Raw genomic sequence first — 16,185 nt, forward strand, 5'->3', positions numbered from 1 at the left:
AACTACTCTAAGTTATAAAAGAAAAAGACATAGAGTATTATTCGTTAATTAAAAAATAAAGATATAAAGTGACTCCAAAGAGTTAGGAAACCGTAAGAATATTCGTGTCAAAATTATTACATGAAATATATTAGAATACTTATTTATTGAAGTAATAGGTGATATATGAGAATACAATAAAATGTAATATCTTTTATCTCAAGCGGTATAGTATCATTAACTATACAATAAGATACAAGTAAGTAAATCATAGGGACATTTTGTCTCAGCCTAATAGTTCTTTACATAGGAAAAATTAAACACCCAATGAGATATTTTACATTAGTTAGAAATTAATTGCAATACCTATTTGAGCAAATACTTGTGTAGATACTAATTATGTCGACCAATGGAGATATGAGAATTTATGAATTTAGATCAAATTGATTTGATATTTTAAATCAAATTGTTGGTGAAGTTGCAATGAACTTTGAAAAAACAAATGAAAAGAAAACACCATGTGGGACATCCTAAAGCGAGACCTCATTCAATCCAAAGCACATTCAAATAAAACTCCGCCTACCACAACCTCTAATTGACCATCTACCACTAAACAGAACTCAAAACTGAATCCAAACTTATCAAAATTAACCTCGAATCATTTCAATTCAACCCTAAACAACCATAATTCCTACTGAAACCTCTAATTAAACTTCTCTATACAACACCCAACTTTCAACTAGAAATGGTTTTGATCTACACAAACGGTTTTAGCATCCACACTCACTTCAAGGATGCTTATGCAAGCACCATAATTAGATCCAAAAGGAGGAATCTTTCCCTGAAACGCTGCAAAAGTTAGTGATTATAAGTTCATCACTATCAAACCATTAGTCCATGTACGATTGATTAGTGCCATAATTCTGTTTAAAAATGATATGAGTTAAAGGTTAGTGCATGAGCCACAAGCACCAAACGTTCAGCATATATAATATTCTGTGAATTCTTGTGATATCTACCTTCAACAAATACTTTTCATGTTCTAAAACACAATTTGAAGTCCATGGAGCCCTATCCACCACCACTAAACCTCATCAGTGAAGCAAAGTAAAGCTAAAGTTGTGCTCGCTTTCACTTTTACTCACTTTATTTTTATGCATATATTGTTCATGAGGAAAACACAGACCTATCGACTTTTGTACACCAAAGTGGATCTCTATCCTTCAAGCTTCTCCACATGCTTCCAATGTCGGCAATTCGGACATGTCAACTCCCCGAAGGTGGAATGCATATTCTCATGAGCTTTATCTAGTCATCAGCCAGCTAAAGTAGAGTAGATTGTGCAGTAGTGACGTGGGAGTCAGTGAACAGGGAAGAAAAGTGGGGAGGAATCTCTTTGAATCCTGCCATCCAACACTTTCACCTTGCTCATCTTCTCCTCACACCATTGCAGTTGCTCTTGTCTGATCTCAGGCATCCTCAGAACTCTGGAGACGATCTTCATGTCAGTTAAGCCCATGAGCACGTCCATCTCTTGTTTCCCTTTCACCCTCTGCCTTTTCAGGCATCTTCTCGGTCTCAGCAGATCTTTAAGCGTCATCTTGTTCTGAAAATATATATCGAGTCATCAGCAGCATTAAAAAAACTTTGTTAGCGAGTTAAGCAGTCTGAATCGAAAGATGATTGATTGATTGATTGATTGATGGCTCACATTCTTGTTAGTTTTCTTGAGGAAATGGAGATGATTTGGGTCCGCTGAGCTTGTTTTCCTCTTGAAGAGGGCTTTCAGCATTTGGCAAGGAGTCTCCTTGTCTGCCTTGAGGAAGATCATGAAGGTTCCGATCGCGTGGTCCAGAATCGGTAGGAACTCTGCGGATGAAACCATTTCATCTTTGCGCAATTCATCTGCTTCTGGATCTTGATAATTAACCAAAGAAAACCAATTAAGTCAGCGCTTGCAGTTAGCAATTGCAGGTTTTGAAACAGTACCTCGGAATTCAGGAACTTGTAGCAATTTTGGAGAAAAGATCCTCGTTCGAGCGAATATTTCGGGCCTACGACCACGCTCGTAAGGCTCATTCTCGATGAATCGTTGCAGGAGGACTTGGAACTGCTGGAATTGCTCAGCTATCCACGCGGTGCAACAAGATTTTTGATCGCTTTCTGATCCTTTGGAATTCTTTTGCCGGAAGTAATTGTAGTTCCAACTGAGAGCTTCCCAAGCTAGGCAAATCTGAGCCACGTAGACGCATTCCAACTCTCGATAAGGATCTCGATGACTTCCCTGCTTCTTGTTTTGTTTGTGAATTATTCTTTGCGATGTCGATGATCTCGTCTGGTACTTCAACGATCTAAACGTTTCTGAACATTTACAGAAACCTAAGTATTCATAAAATTTGGTGCATCGATCTACATGAAGAAACTGGATGAACGTACCTGTTTCAGTGAGTTTCTGTGCGCAGATTCGATCGAAGAACATCATCTCCTCGTCGTACTTCCGGAACAATGTGTAGGTTTCCCAGTGAGACGAACTCCTGCGCGACGAAGATGAAAAGGGGCATTCGGTCACCGAATCGCTGAAGATCGCAGAGCTTCTCCATTCCATGGAGCTCTTCGAAGTGGATTCACTTGTAAGAGAAGCACCAAACGTGTGCTCTTCGAGCTTAAACTTTTTACTGTCGAACTGTTCTGCTTTGTTCACATCGAACACCACTTTCTCGTTCTTTGGCATTTCTTCCTCTTTATTATCCTCCATCTCCTCCTCCTCCTGCTGCTCAAACTCAGCTTCCTCTTCATGATCCGACAAAGAATCTCCAATTTCGCCACGGCCTTCATCTTTATCATCCAGCACAAGGAAGATTGATCAATTAGTTAGAATTCAAGACTCAATTTCTGCTTAAGGAATCTACAGGACGCACCTTTAGCAGTCCCAGATATCACTCCACAATCTTCGAGTTGACCATCAACTATTATCTGTTCTGCTTCTTCAACTGACGGATCGCTGACGAAGCCTTCGCCGTAAAAAAAGAACAGGCTTTCTTCACTGCTAAAGACGTCGGAAGAGTCGAACTCCTCGTTCACTGCTTCACCTTCTCCGGCAACGAGATGGGTGCGCCTGCAACTGGAATTAATGCTCAGTATAAACTAACAACAAAAGAGATCAGAGGAAAAAGGATGATGATGAACCGAAATAGGCATGCACCTTTGGTGGTCTGCTGTGGATGGCTCGGCGAGGAGATGGACGAAGAGCTTGGTGAGGAGGAAGCCGAGGAGGTGGAGGAGGGTGAGGAAAGTGGAGGCATGGAGGAGGAGAAACATCACAGTACTAGTGCTGCCGGCACGGCCATGGGAATCGGAGACAAAAAGTGGTTCGGTTTCAGTTTTGTGATGGAAGGTGAGACTGGCGTTGTGCATGCATTTAACAGGAGACGGTGGCATTTGCTGTGGCGGTGTGTAGTCTACTGATTGCTGCTAGCTGCTGCTTTAGGCAAGGAAAATTTGGAGAGAGATGAGTGAATTATATTATTTATAAACGAGACAGAAGCCTTTAAGGTGATTAATTTTCAGCATTTATAATGGAAGCTTAACGGTGGATCAGGTTTATCCTGTCATGCGCCTATGGCCTGTGTACCTGCATGAACCTTTCTCCATATCCATGGGACCGACACTAGGGGGGTCGCTAAGGTAGCGGATCTACCTTTACCGGTGGACCGGGTTGGTTGAGTCAAATCGGGGAAGAAGAAGATTAACCTGATGACGCCGCACGGCTCCAATGAATTGGTTCGGAAGCAAATTCGTTTTCGAAGAAGAAGAGGAAGAAGAACAGAGCGGATCCTCTGGACCAAATAACTCTGGACCACTCTGGACCATAAAAAATCATATAAAAGGGTCTCACGTGCACGCCGCGTGCACGCAGAAACCTCTCTCACGACAGAAACCCCAGCCCTAACTCTCGCGATCCTCTCCGTCGCCGATCTCATACCTCTCACGCAGAGTTATCCTCTCCGTCGGCGATCCTCCACCTCTCACACCGAAGACGAAGACTCCACCCTCCAACGTCCCCGACAGTCTCCATCGTCCCCGACGACCTCCAGCCACCGCGACATCCCACTTTTGGTTTCTGCGTGCCCGCGGAAACGAGCCCAAACGCAGAGGAACGCGCCCACGAGTCCCGACCTCCGACGACGCCTAGCCCTGCCCTCACCGGCGACGACCCACGCTCTTTAAGTGAGGATTTAGGAGTTCAACTGTTGGTTCTAGCAAGTTTGAATTTTCCTTTAATAATTCCTTCCTATTTAAATGTTGACCTTTCCTGTTGATTTGTTTCCAATATCTTTTTAAATCAAAATTTTTGTCTAATTTGTTTCATTTGTAAGTTGCTAACTGAGTTGTATAATTTGTATAATTTACCTTACTTTCAGCAAGTTCTTGGCATCCTTCATACCCTTAGGATTAGGTGTGTTTTGCTTGATTTAGATGTGAAAGAGAGACGCCCATCAGCTTGCAGCATAGTTGGGCTGATCTACAACTTAGCTTGTCTAGATATGCAGACCAGACATGTTTGGTATATTAACGCTTGAGATTCAAGTTATATAGTAACTCAAACTTGAGCTTGTGCTAAAAAACCTTCTCCGCCTGATTGCAAGGTGAATTGTGTTAAAAATTACTTGCCTAGCAAAAAGCACAGTGAATTTCTACAAGACATACTTCTTTAATAAGTATCTTAGAAATAGACCATCTCAATATCACCAGTGTTCTTGCCGATGCCATCCTGGGGTGCTTGTATAGGTTTCTTTGTTTCATTTTTCATGATTCCTCTACCTCTTCCTGCTCCTGTAATTGCTCTGCCACGACGTGAAGGTTTACCGAGGACATGCAGTTCTTTTGTGGTTGTTTTTTTTTATTTTGCCCTAAATTGAATTATTTTTACAGGATCAAAGTAATTATCATGGAGGATGAATCTACAAGTTGTCGTCGGTTGAATTTTGAAGGAAATGAAGATAGACAAGAAGGTGACTTTGATTATATTGATGAAGGTAATAAGAATCATATTGGGATTGTATTGAGCTTCATTATATCAAATTTCTTTTTTTAGCCATCTTGCTTTGTTTGTTTGATTGTATAGGCTTGAACATTGAAACAGATTTGGATATACCACAATTGGGATTGGAATTTGAAACAGAAGAAGATGCATATCAATTTTATTTGACATATGCTAAAAAGGTTGGGTTTGGTGTAAGGAGAGGTAGAATCCACAAGGATGAATCGGGTAAATTACTTGATAGAGTTTTTTTTTGTTGTGCCCAAGGTAAAAGAGGAAAAGACAAACGAGATCTTTATGTCAAAGCAAGTCGTGATGAAACAAGGTTTGGTTGTGAGGCTAAAATGAAGATTTGTAATCGGAAAAAAAACAAGTTTACTGTGGTGCAGTTTGTTAAAGAGCATAATCATTATCTCTCAAGTCCAAGCAAAACACACCTCTATAGAAGTCATAGGAATATTTCTTCTTCTGCAGCGATACAGATTGAGATGGCAAGTGATGTGGGAATCCCCCCAAAAGCATCTCATGATCTTATGGTGAGGCAAGTAGGTGGGAGGGAGAATTTAGGATTTATTCCTGAAGATTATAAAAATTACTTGCGATCCAAAAGAACAATAAATATGAGAGTTGGGGATACAGGGGGTGTATTGGAATATCTGCAAAATGCAGTTTGATGATCCTAATTTTTTTTATGCTATCCAAGTTGATGAAGATGATTTGATTACTAATATTTTTTGGTCTGATGCTAAGATGAGAGCTGATTATGCTAATTTTGGAGATGTTGTTTGCTTTGACACAACCTACAGAAAGAACAATGAAGGTCGGCCAATTGCATTGTTTGTAGGTGTTAATCATCATAAACAATCCATACTTTTTGGTGCTGCTTTATTATATGATGAAACTAGTTTGACTTTTGAGTGGTTATTTGATACATTAACTAGAGCTATGGGTGAGAAAAAGCCAACTACTATTCTTACAGATCAAGATGCAGCAATGGCAAAGGCGTTAGCTTCTAGATGGCCTGAAACACATCATCGTTTGTGCATTTGGCATATTTATCAAAATGCTGCCATACATTTGAGTGGAGTTTTTTCTAACTTTAGAGACTTTGCTAAAGATTTTGCCTCATGTATATATGATTTCGATGAAGAGGAAGATTTTATTTCAGCATGGAACATGATGTTAGCCAAGTATACACTTGAAGACAATGATTGGTTGAGGCGTATGTACAACATCAAGGAAAAATGGGTTTTAGTATATGGGCGACAAATGTTTTGTGCGGATATGACTACAACCCAAAGAAGTGAGAGCATGAATAGTATTGTGAAAAAGTATGTCACTTATAAACACAAGTTTTTAGACTTCTTCAGTCACTTCCAAAGACTCCTTGATGATCGTCGATACGAGGAATTAAAAGCTGACTTCAAATCTAACACAACTGTTCCCTATTTAATGTTTTCTATTGAGATTTTGAAGCATGCTAGTGAAATTTATACTCCTGAGGTATACAAGTGCTTTCAACAGGAGTGGTGCTTATCTCATGATTCTACTCTAGAAATTTGTGAGGATGTTGATACATTTGCAAAATATAAAGTTACTCCTCACAAAAAGAGAAACCATCATATTGTTACACTTGATAAGGAGTGTGAAAAAATTGAGTGTAGCTGTAGAAAATATGAATTTGCTGGAATTTTGTGTTCTCATATTCTGAAAATATTTACGTGGAAAAATATCATGAAAATCCCAAGTGATTATGTATTGAAAAGGTGGACAAGAAAAGCAAAAATTGGATATTTTGGAGTTAATGATTCAATGGCCAACAATGCTACTTTGGATCCAAAAGTACTTCAAAATATGCGTTACAAAGAGTTGTGTGGGTTGAATGTTCAATTGGTTACTAAGGCAGCAGAAAGGGATGACACTTACATGTTTGTTAAAGATGCTATGTTGAGCTTGTGTAAGATGGTGGATGATAAGTTACAAGGTACTGAATCAAATGTCCAACAATCAAATGTGAGCCAAGCATCCTGGGAAATTGAAGGGAACTCTACTGGAGTGAAAGGGATTAAAATGAAGAAAAAAACGATGTCAGGTAAAAGGTTGAAAGGTGGGTTAGAGAAGATTTCAAGGAAAAGAAAAGCAGCGAGGAAAACAAATCAAGCTTCAACAATTGTAATGGTTTCTATTCCAAAACTTCGCAAATTTTGTTTATTTGGTATTATTTGTTGTTAAATTCGAATAAGTTAAATCACACTATTTTTTTATAACACAGGGTGTAGATCAAACTATTTCCAGCGTGGCCAGCGTACAATGTGACCGGTTTAGTGATCAAGTTGGTATTTGTTTTACTTATGTTAGATAATTTATATTATAACCAGCTAAGATTGTTTTTTATTTTTTTGTTTTAGCCTATAAATTTTGTGCCGACAATTGGTAGTTCTGTTAGTAGTTTCAATATGACTGAGACTCAATTTCCACCATTATTGACATCACAACTTTCTCAGGTATATATACATCTTTGTTGAACTACATGTAACTTCTTTGTTCCCAAACTGAATTCATTAATAGTTTAAATTTGTTACATGTTATAGGTGCAATTCCCATATGTGCAGTTTGCTGGACCACCTCCTGCAACCTCCTTCCCTTAGACATCAACGATCTCGTATGTGTCTAAGTCTATTTATATGTGCACTTGAAATGGTAGTTAATCTATTGATATGATTTCCTTTCTTGACAGGTTCCAAATGGTTTGAGAGTCATACCTGAGCTTCGATTGCTTTTGGAAATTTTTTAGCTCTAGGGCATTTTCATTGAATGCTTGTGGGAATATTTTGGTGGTTGTTGTCCTAGGAATCTGATCTCCTTAGGGTGTCTACCTTTGTTTTTGTTCTTCATTTCCCCATTTTGTTTTCGCTTACTTTGACTGATAGTGCTTGTGAGTTGCATATTATGGTCTTAACATCCTTTTGAGATATATTTTGATGTTTCGTATAGTATGTGATTCTTGGATTTGTTTGCAACTTCATAGTTTGTTTTCTCTTAATTAGAACACTCATTCAAGTTGATTCTTTTAGGTAATCGAAGCTCAGTTTGTGTTTACTCCTTTATCAGTTTATGGGTTTGAATTTGGTTCGATGTATAATTTTATTACGAATTAAATATTTTATGAGCCAGCTATAAAATAAAATGTTCTTACCAAGGGAAGAGACGACAACCTCTGGGCATGACTTGCTGTACTTCTTCTCCTTCATGGAGCACTTCGCATACTGTGTGGTTGCCGTTGAATCACTAGGGAGGCAAATTCCCATTGCCTTTCTGGAAAGGGTGAAGGAGGACTTCAACAAAAGATATGGACGAAAAGCTGCAATTGCTGCAACCAATAGCCTTACCCGTGAATTTGGGTAATGTTTTCAATGATCACTCAGATTCTAGTCTTTCAGCTTTTGTCTAACCACGATTATCATGGAACATTTTGCTAACTCATCAGGTCCAAGCTGAAAGAGCACATGCAGTACTGCATAGATCACCTTGAAGAGATTAGCAAACTCACAAAGGTGAAAGCTCAGGTTTCAGAAGTCAAAGGAGTTATGATGGAAAACATTGAAAAGGTTCTTTGTGCTTGTGATGTCACATTATTTCATTCTTAGGTTTTTGGCATTCCCTGCTTGAGGACATTCTTTGTGTTTCTTTTTAACTGATCTTTTTGGGTTTAGGTTCTTGATCGTGGTGAGAAAATTTAGTTGCTTGTCAATAAGACTGAGAACCTTTGCTCTGAGGCACAGGATTTTAGACAGCAAGGAACACAAATCAGGAGGAAGATGTGGCTTCAGAACATGAAGATTAAGTTGATTGTTTTGGGAATCATTATTGCACTAATTCTTATCATAATTCTGTCTGTATGTCATGGCTTCAAATGCTAATATATAATATCTGGTTCGAATAGCTTTTCACAGATGTTGACACTTGTAGGATTTCCCATTCGAGTGTATGGTTATCATGTGTTTGTATCATGAACGCAATTCCGTAATGCTAAATTGAACATCTATTTGATTATACTACGTTCTTTTACATATATGAATGAGATACTTGTGAACAATTTATATGATTGTGGCATTATCAATTGAGATTATTCATCTAACCAGATTGGTTTAAATCATGAGTCGACCAATCTGATCCAAATTTAACGGACGGTGACTTGGGCACCATAAGGGTCGTTTAACTCCTTAAATAAAAGCAGAAGAAAATTTGACTCGTAATTTTGATACTCAAATGGAAGCATCAAAGATTCGCAGTATCGGAAGATATATTTGTAAGGTTGATATTCAAAAGATAGTATTTAGAAATCACCAGCTGAATCAATGACCAGAAAATCTAAAACAGGGAGCAAAAGCAATGGTGATAGCAGATATGGTTTACATGTAAACAACTAGGAAATGTAGCAAAGTTGCAACTATAAGAATGGTGGAGACCTCCTGCAGTTTTGAAGCTTGATTCGAGGCATCGACAGGTCCGAAGGCTGAATCGGTCATTGAACCATCGGATCAATGACCATCGGATGTGCTGGAGCTGGAGCTTGAGCCTGACCTGCAATTGCCATCCAACAAACAGTCTTCTGAAAGAAACTAGAACAACACTTGAACCTTCTATTACCTCGTCGAACAAAAAGTATTTCTCATCCTAAGACTTTAACAAGAACACACTAGGCAGAATAATAGAAGTCAAAAACTATAACACACTAAAGAAACTCAATAAATTCATAAAGAAGAACAAAAGAGACGCATGACCAACATTATTGACATCTCAAATTTGTTAACATAGCACGCATTCCTTTCAATATAACAACACAGAATACATCATTATAATATTTTAGAACCATTATATAACATGTTCCACAACATCCATCTTAACAAAAAACTAATTATCCTATTAGAACATCCATTATATAACATGTTCAACAACACCAACATTAGTCAACACTAATTAACTACCTGAACTAACAAAGTAATAAGGTACACGGCCAAAAGAGTTAGATTCACTATAACTAATATCCAGACCACTGATGGTACATTTGACTTTCCTAGATTATATCCACGAGAAGCAATGAGTTCACTTCCTAACCTTGACTCTATTCTGCCTAACCTTTCACTGCTATCTTCATCAGACAGAGTATCGGCTACCACCCACTTTTGCCAGCCATGTTGCCCACATCGATAATACCTCCTTCCGGGATTTTTGGTCGATCTAGAAACGCACACCAATGTTATTCGTCCGCAGTCCCTGCATGGTACATGTTCAAATTTCGTATTGTCGATGGAGCTATAACTTGATGATGCCATGAAATACCAACCTATTAAGCAAAAGAGAATTACTTAGATTCAAATATATCTTTATGTTCACATATTGTATACTAAATAAATTAAAAAACAGAAAGTAAGCAATAAGTGTCACATAACTTATCTCATGTTGTTAATAAGCAATAAGTAAAACATAAACTTAGTGCTTTAAGCTATTTCTAAGATACTTATTAAAGAAGTATGTCTTGTAGAAATTCACTGTGCTTTTTGCTAGGCAAGTAATTTTTAACACAATTCACCTTGCAATCAGGCGGAGAAGGTTTTTTAGCACAAGCTCAAGTTTGAGTTACTATATAACTTGAATCTCAAGCGTTAATATACCAAACATGTCTGGTCTGCATATCTAGACAAGCTAAGTTGTAGATCAGCCCAACTATGCTGCAAGCTGATGGGCGTCTCTCTTTCACATCTAAATCAAGCAAAACACACCTAATCCTAAGGGTATGAAGGATGCCAAGAACTTGCTGAAAGTAAGGTAAATTATACAAATTATACAACTCAGTTAACAACTTACAAATGAAACAAATTAGACAAAAATTTTGATTTAAAAAGATATTGGAAACAAATCAACAGGAAAGGTCAACATTTAAATAGGAAGGAATTATTAAAGGAAAATTCAAACTTGCTAGAACCAACAGTTGAACTCCTAAATCCTCACTTAAAGAGCGTGGGTCGTCGCCGGTGAGGGCAGGGCTAGGCGTCGTCGGAGGTCGGGACTCGTGGGCGCGTTCCTCTGCGTTTGGGCTCGTTTCCGCGGGCACGCAGAAACCAAAAGTGGGATGTCGCGGTGGCTGGAGGTCGTCGGGGACGATGGAGACTGTCGGGGACGTTGGAGGGTGGAGTCTTCGTCTTCGGTGTGAGAGGTGGAGGATCGCCGACGGAGAGGATAACTCTGCGTGAGAGGTATGAGATCGGCGACGGAGAGGATCGCGAGAGTTAGGGTTGGGGTTTCTGTCGTGAGAGAGGTTTCTGCGTGCACGCGGCGTGCACGTGAGACCCTTTTATATGATTTTTTATGGTCCAGAGTGGTCCAAAGTTATTTGGTCCAGAGGATCCGCTCTGGAAGAAGAAGACTATCAAAACAAAAAACCAATTTTATAACTTGAAGTTCACCTAATTGTCTTTGGCCTTGTTTCCAAATTCACTTTGTTATGATTCTCCTATCCGATCTCTCAATTGTATTGAGTTCTTAATTGCATATTATGTTTTATATTTTCTTTGGGTTCACTTTATTATATAAACCTATAAGCCATTAAATACAAATAATATCATAATCACGTCGAAATTAACTTAACTTCATCGGATCAACATGCTCCACGGGCTTCATGTGTACTCCATCGAATTTTTCTACTCGCTTAAAAGCACACGTTAAAAACACGATCGAGATGAACATAACTTAAAACCATTCGGCAAATTATTTGAACCATGTAATCAAAATTTCAAAATACTCAAATCACTACGCACATAAGTTTTAAAATTATTAAAACATATATCTAATACTCATTTTATCCCTCCGTATTTACCGCAGAGATTTATGAATCGATTAGGATATTATAGCAATTGATTCGGCAATATTATTTGATGATGAAAAGTTTTCCCAATCAATTACGTTACTATAACAATCAATTCAGAAATCATCTATGATGATGAATAGGTTTTCTAATGGATTCGGACATGAGAATTGATGTCCGAAGCTCATTTGATAATGACTAACTAACACTACAAATGAGATCCTTGAGTCCTTTTTTTTAACATATGATTTTTGGAATGGCTAAAGTTTATCAGCTGATTTTGTTTAAAAGTGACTGATGAGCCTAAAAATCTCAGAATGACACAAAATCATATATTATGTACTTAACTAATACTCTTGAATGTATCCATGCCTCAAATACTATTACGATACATTGCATTGAGCATAATGATTTTTTCAACTCGATTTAGACTTGATAAACGATGTCGGAAGCTCATTTAAATAATATGACGATGATAATCACTGGCTAACACCACAAATGAGATCAATTGAACTCCCCTTTTCTGAACATAGATTTTTTTTTAATTTTTTGAATAGCTAAGGTGGTTCATTAGTCGGTTTTGCTTAAAAGTGGTTAATGAACCTAGAAATCTTGAAATGACATGAAACCAGATCTTATGCACTCGATTAGTGCTCCCGATGTATTCACGCCCTTAAACACTATTGTGATATACTGTATTGAGTGCATCAATTTTCAACTCGATTTGAGCATGAGAAATAATGTCACATGCTCATTTTAAATGATAAGATGATGATAATCACTAATCGATACCATAAATAAGATCATTGGACTCCCCCTTTCTGAACATATCAGATTTTTGAATTTCTAAGATCCATCAATCAATTTTATCTAAAAGTGATGGATGAACTTAGTCATTCCAAAACTTCAAAATTTTGTATGCTCAAAAAAGCGGAGTCTAAGTATCTTATTTGTGGTGTTGATCAATAATTATCATCATCGTATTATTTAAAATGAACTTTCAACATCATTTCTCATGCCCGAATCAATTAGAAAATCTATTCATTGTCACATATGATTTCTATATTGATTGCTACATAAACATAATCGATTGGAAAATTATTCATCGTAAGATAATATTGCTGAATCGATTGCTATAATACTTGATCTATTCAAAAACCTACTCAGTAAGTACGAAGAGATAAAATAAATATTAAATATGTGATTTAATAATTTTAAAACTTACCAATGTGATTTGAGTATTTTGGTTGACAAAAATTGAATGCGCTCGTTTCAAATATCCCGCCAATCTATTCCAAGACCAACACATAAATAATTAACCAAGCTGAGTAATGTAATTTGAGTATTTCGAAAAAAATGATAACCCCAATTAACCAAACTAGTTCTAGGAGTGACTGGCCCAATCCCAAGAAATTTTTTCACTGGTCACCGAAGTAAATAAGCACTCGCAATGGGTGGCCAAGAAGCCCAGCATTCTTTGATTGCATGATTTAAGTATTCCAAAAAAAAATGATTATTGAACCCCGTGGTTATTTTGATGTGATCAACCAAGTTAGGTTAGGTCCTGCTTGTTATTTGATCCCTGTGTCTAAGTGTGCAGGAACTTAGGAGCACAGGAAGTCGAGCGGAAGACGCAGCTAGCGAGAAGGACGGCACGGGAAGGGAGTCGACGGGCTCGGTGCGTCCGAAGGACGAGAGAGCTGCGGAAGAGTACTATCGGTGGACGAGAAGAACGTGTGCGGCGTTCGAGGGACGAGAAGCAGGGATGGAAGCCTGCTCGAGGAAAAGACCGGGAGATGGGTTCGGGTGAGCCTTATTCCAGATAGCGAAGATCACCCAAGCAAACGGAACCGAAGCAGAAAAGACCCGGATCGAGGCGAGCTAAAACGGAGCAGAAGGCCCGGATCAAAAGTCAAACTTGAGTTGACTTTCATGTCCGGGCGCCCGGAACAGCCTGGGGCGCCCGGAGTTGGATTTTGACCAGATCGAGTCAAAACTCGATTTGAAACGTTGGGGGATAAAATTTTATCTCCCCCAGGGCGCCCAGACCCTTCAGGGCGCCCCGACCAAGGCTATAAATATAGCCTTGGTCCAAAAGCTTTCATCAATCACTGCATTTCAACTCTGTACTTCATTCTAGCAATCATTCTGAGCTTTTAGTGTGTAAAAGACTTCTCCGCCTTCAGAGAAGGAGATCGTTAGTGCACTTTTCATCGCCTTGGATTAACAATCATCTTGGTTGTAACCAAGTCAACTTATGGTCCTCTCTGATTCTTTCTGTTTTATTATTTTATCATTATTGCTATTTATTTTGAGTTGAAAGTCTTGAGGAGGGTACACTTTGATTTGGCAGGCAATTCACCCCCCCTCTTGCCGGCCCCGCTTTGACAACAAGTGGTATCAGAGCCCGACAACCTCATAAGGACTAACCGCCGACTGAAGCACAAAGATCAGGACGATGGCCGATGTGAACATTCATCCCCCGAAGTTCGATGGAGACTTCGCTACTTGGAAGCGAAAAATGGAGGTATTTTTTAAGACCGAATTTGATATCCTTTTAATAATGAAATATGGATATACAACGCCAAAAGACAAAGAAGAATTCAACTGGACGAAGAAGGAGCAGGCCGAATTCATGGCCAACGGAAAAGCGGAATTTCACCTGCTCAACGTACTGCCGCCCCAGGAGGTAAGTCGGATCGGAAGCTACGATTCCGCCAAAGACCTCTGGGACAAATTCCTGGAGCTCCACGAAGGCACCTCAGAAGCAAAGCTAGCGAGGCGCGACATCCTTCGGACCCAGTTAACGAACCTCCAGATGAACAACGGCGAGAAGGTAGCGCAACTCCAGGCAAGAATTAAGGAGTTGATAACTCAACTGACCAACCTCGGAGAATCGGTAACGAACCGAGACTCTATCCGGTATGCGCTCAACGCCTTCCCAAGAACCCCATAGTGGGCGTCTTTAGTAGCTTCTTATTACATCTCTAAGGACCTTGAGGTAAGTAGTTTAGAAGATTTATTCTCCACATTTGAACTTCATGAGTCTCGAATCGCAGAGCCTAAACAACTGGAGAAGACGAACCTCAATATTGCCCTACAAGCTGAAAAGGACGATCCCCATTCTGAAACGTCGATCAACGAAACTGAAGCGGCTCTTTTGGTAAGAAAATTAAATAAATTTATTAAAACTAACAAATTCATATCGCAGTCGAAAAAGCATTAACGCTATAAAAAGACGGTTCGATGCTACAACTGCAACGAGGAAGGACACATCAAGGATGACTGCTCCAAATTAAAGAAAAAGGACAAGTCTCAGAGATCGATATCCACAAAACACAAAAGTCTGAAGGCCACTTGGGATGATTCTTCATCCTCCGAATCAGAAGTCGAAGCCTTCTCAGGAATAACACTGATGGCCAACCATCTCTTTGAAGATGACTCAAGCTTAGAGATGAGCATAGATGAAGGGGGATGATCCTCAGAAGAAGAAAAAAGCTGCGACGAAGGGGGAGCATCACCAAGAGAGGTAAGTAAGGTACGTGATCTCACCCCAACCCAGTCCTTTAAATTTATCAAATTGCTTACGAAAGATCTAGCAAAATTAGAAAAACAAAATGCTGAATTGAAATTGAACTTAGCAAAAACATGCCCACTAGAAATGTACGATAATTTAAAATTAGAAAATGAAAGATTAAAAATTGAAATTGAGAAGTTGAAAAATAATCATGCATGCTTAAGTAAATTTCCAAAATCAAAACTAAGAACTTTTAGAAAATTAAATTGGTATATTAGAAAACATCAGGGACAATTTAGGAAAGTTTCAAGAAACTATATACCTCCTAAGTTTCTGATTAATCTAGTAGGAAGGAACAGGAACCTTTACTGAGTTCCTAAATCATTGCTAGATTAAATTTTAAAAGTTAACGCTTTCAGTGAGAAAATTATACAATGAGTTTCTTTATAAGGCTTTGTCTAAGGAAGTGGTTGTTGCTCCAACAACCAAGAAGGCCTAGTGCCTCGCCACGACCTAGAAGCCAAAATATTGAAATAAGATGTTTAATTAACTTTCTGGAAAAACATTAAAATTGGAATTAAATAATGCTTTAGAAAGTTTTTTTATTTAACATTTTTCAACAAAAATATTTTTAAACTTAGAAAAATATTTCTTGCATAAAATTTTTACTTAGGAAAATTCTCAAATAATATTTCTTGCCTAAGTTAAAATATCTTCTGAAATTAGAACTAAATTAGAAATTTTTTCTTACCCAAGTTTTAATTTAAAAAATTCTTAAATTGT

At 38.4% G+C, this 16,185-nt stretch overlaps 2 protein-coding genes and 1 pseudogene across 4 annotated transcripts; 2 read left to right on the top strand and 1 right to left on the bottom strand.

Annotated features, from left to right (window-relative positions):
* Positions 1-946: 946 nt before the first annotated feature.
* LOC121985803 lies at positions 947-3,496 on the bottom strand. 3 transcript variants are annotated; one of them, XM_042539461.1, is made up of 6 exons: positions 3,182-3,496; positions 2,898-3,100; positions 2,416-2,814; positions 1,969-2,340; positions 1,691-1,890; positions 947-1,585 (listed from the first exon to the last, which is right to left on the bottom strand). In XM_042539461.1, the coding sequence occupies exons 1-6, from the start codon at positions 3,415-3,417 to the stop codon at positions 1,340-1,342; spliced, it is 1,656 nt and encodes a 551-aa protein (XP_042395395.1). In that variant the 5' UTR covers positions 3,418-3,496; the 3' UTR covers positions 947-1,339. The 3 variants fall into 3 exon arrangements, with proteins under 3 accessions (XP_042395395.1, XP_042395394.1, XP_042395393.1); XM_042539460.1 differs by having other exon boundaries at positions 1,691-1,896; positions 2,898-3,094; positions 3,182-3,494; XM_042539459.1 differs by having other exon boundaries at positions 1,691-1,896; positions 3,182-3,494.
* A 1,431-nt stretch (positions 3,497-4,927) lies between these two features.
* On the top strand, positions 4,928-7,988 carry LOC121987015 (protein FAR1-RELATED SEQUENCE 12-like). The gene is made up of 9 exons (XM_042540930.1): positions 4,928-5,015; positions 5,105-5,224; positions 5,288-5,565; positions 5,771-6,056; positions 6,171-7,192; positions 7,293-7,352; positions 7,429-7,524; positions 7,612-7,682; positions 7,758-7,988. Exons 1-8 carry the CDS (start codon positions 4,928-4,930, stop codon positions 7,666-7,668), a joined length of 2,007 nt encoding a protein of 668 aa, XP_042396864.1. The 3' UTR covers positions 7,669-7,682; positions 7,758-7,988.
* Positions 7,989-8,023: 35 nt separating this feature from the next.
* Positions 8,024-8,982, top strand: LOC121987840 (annotated as a pseudogene).
* Positions 8,983-16,185: the final 7,203 nt, after the last annotated feature.

Source organism: Zingiber officinale, chromosome 5B (genome assembly GCF_018446385.1).
Source record: "Zingiber officinale cultivar Zhangliang chromosome 5B, Zo_v1.1, whole genome shotgun sequence".
Classification (NCBI taxonomy): Eukaryota; Viridiplantae; Streptophyta; class Magnoliopsida; order Zingiberales; family Zingiberaceae; genus Zingiber; species Zingiber officinale.

Coding starts and splice junctions, on each gene's coding strand:
- LOC121987015 (XM_042540930.1), top strand. CDS start 4,928: ATGGAGGATGAATCTACAAGTTGTCGTCGGTTGAATTTTGAAGGAAAT. Junction 5,566..5,770: donor ATGATCTTATGGTGAGGCAA/GTAGGTGGGAGG, acceptor TCTGATGCTAAG/ATGAGAGCTGATTATGCTAA. Junction 6,057..6,170: donor ATGGCCTGAAACACATCATC/GTTTGTGCATTT, acceptor ATTTCGATGAAG/AGGAAGATTTTATTTCAGCA.
- LOC121985803 (XM_042539459.1), bottom strand. CDS start 3,417: ATGCCACCGTCTCCTGTTAAATGCATGCACAACGCCAGTCTCACCTTC. Junction 1,897..1,968: donor ACAAGTTCCTGAATTCCGAG/GTACTGTTTCAA, acceptor TTAATTATCAAG/ATCCAGAAGCAGATGAATTG. Junction 1,586..1,690: donor TCAAGAAAACTAACAAGAAT/GTGAGCCATCAA, acceptor ATATATTTTCAG/AACAAGATGACGCTTAAAGA.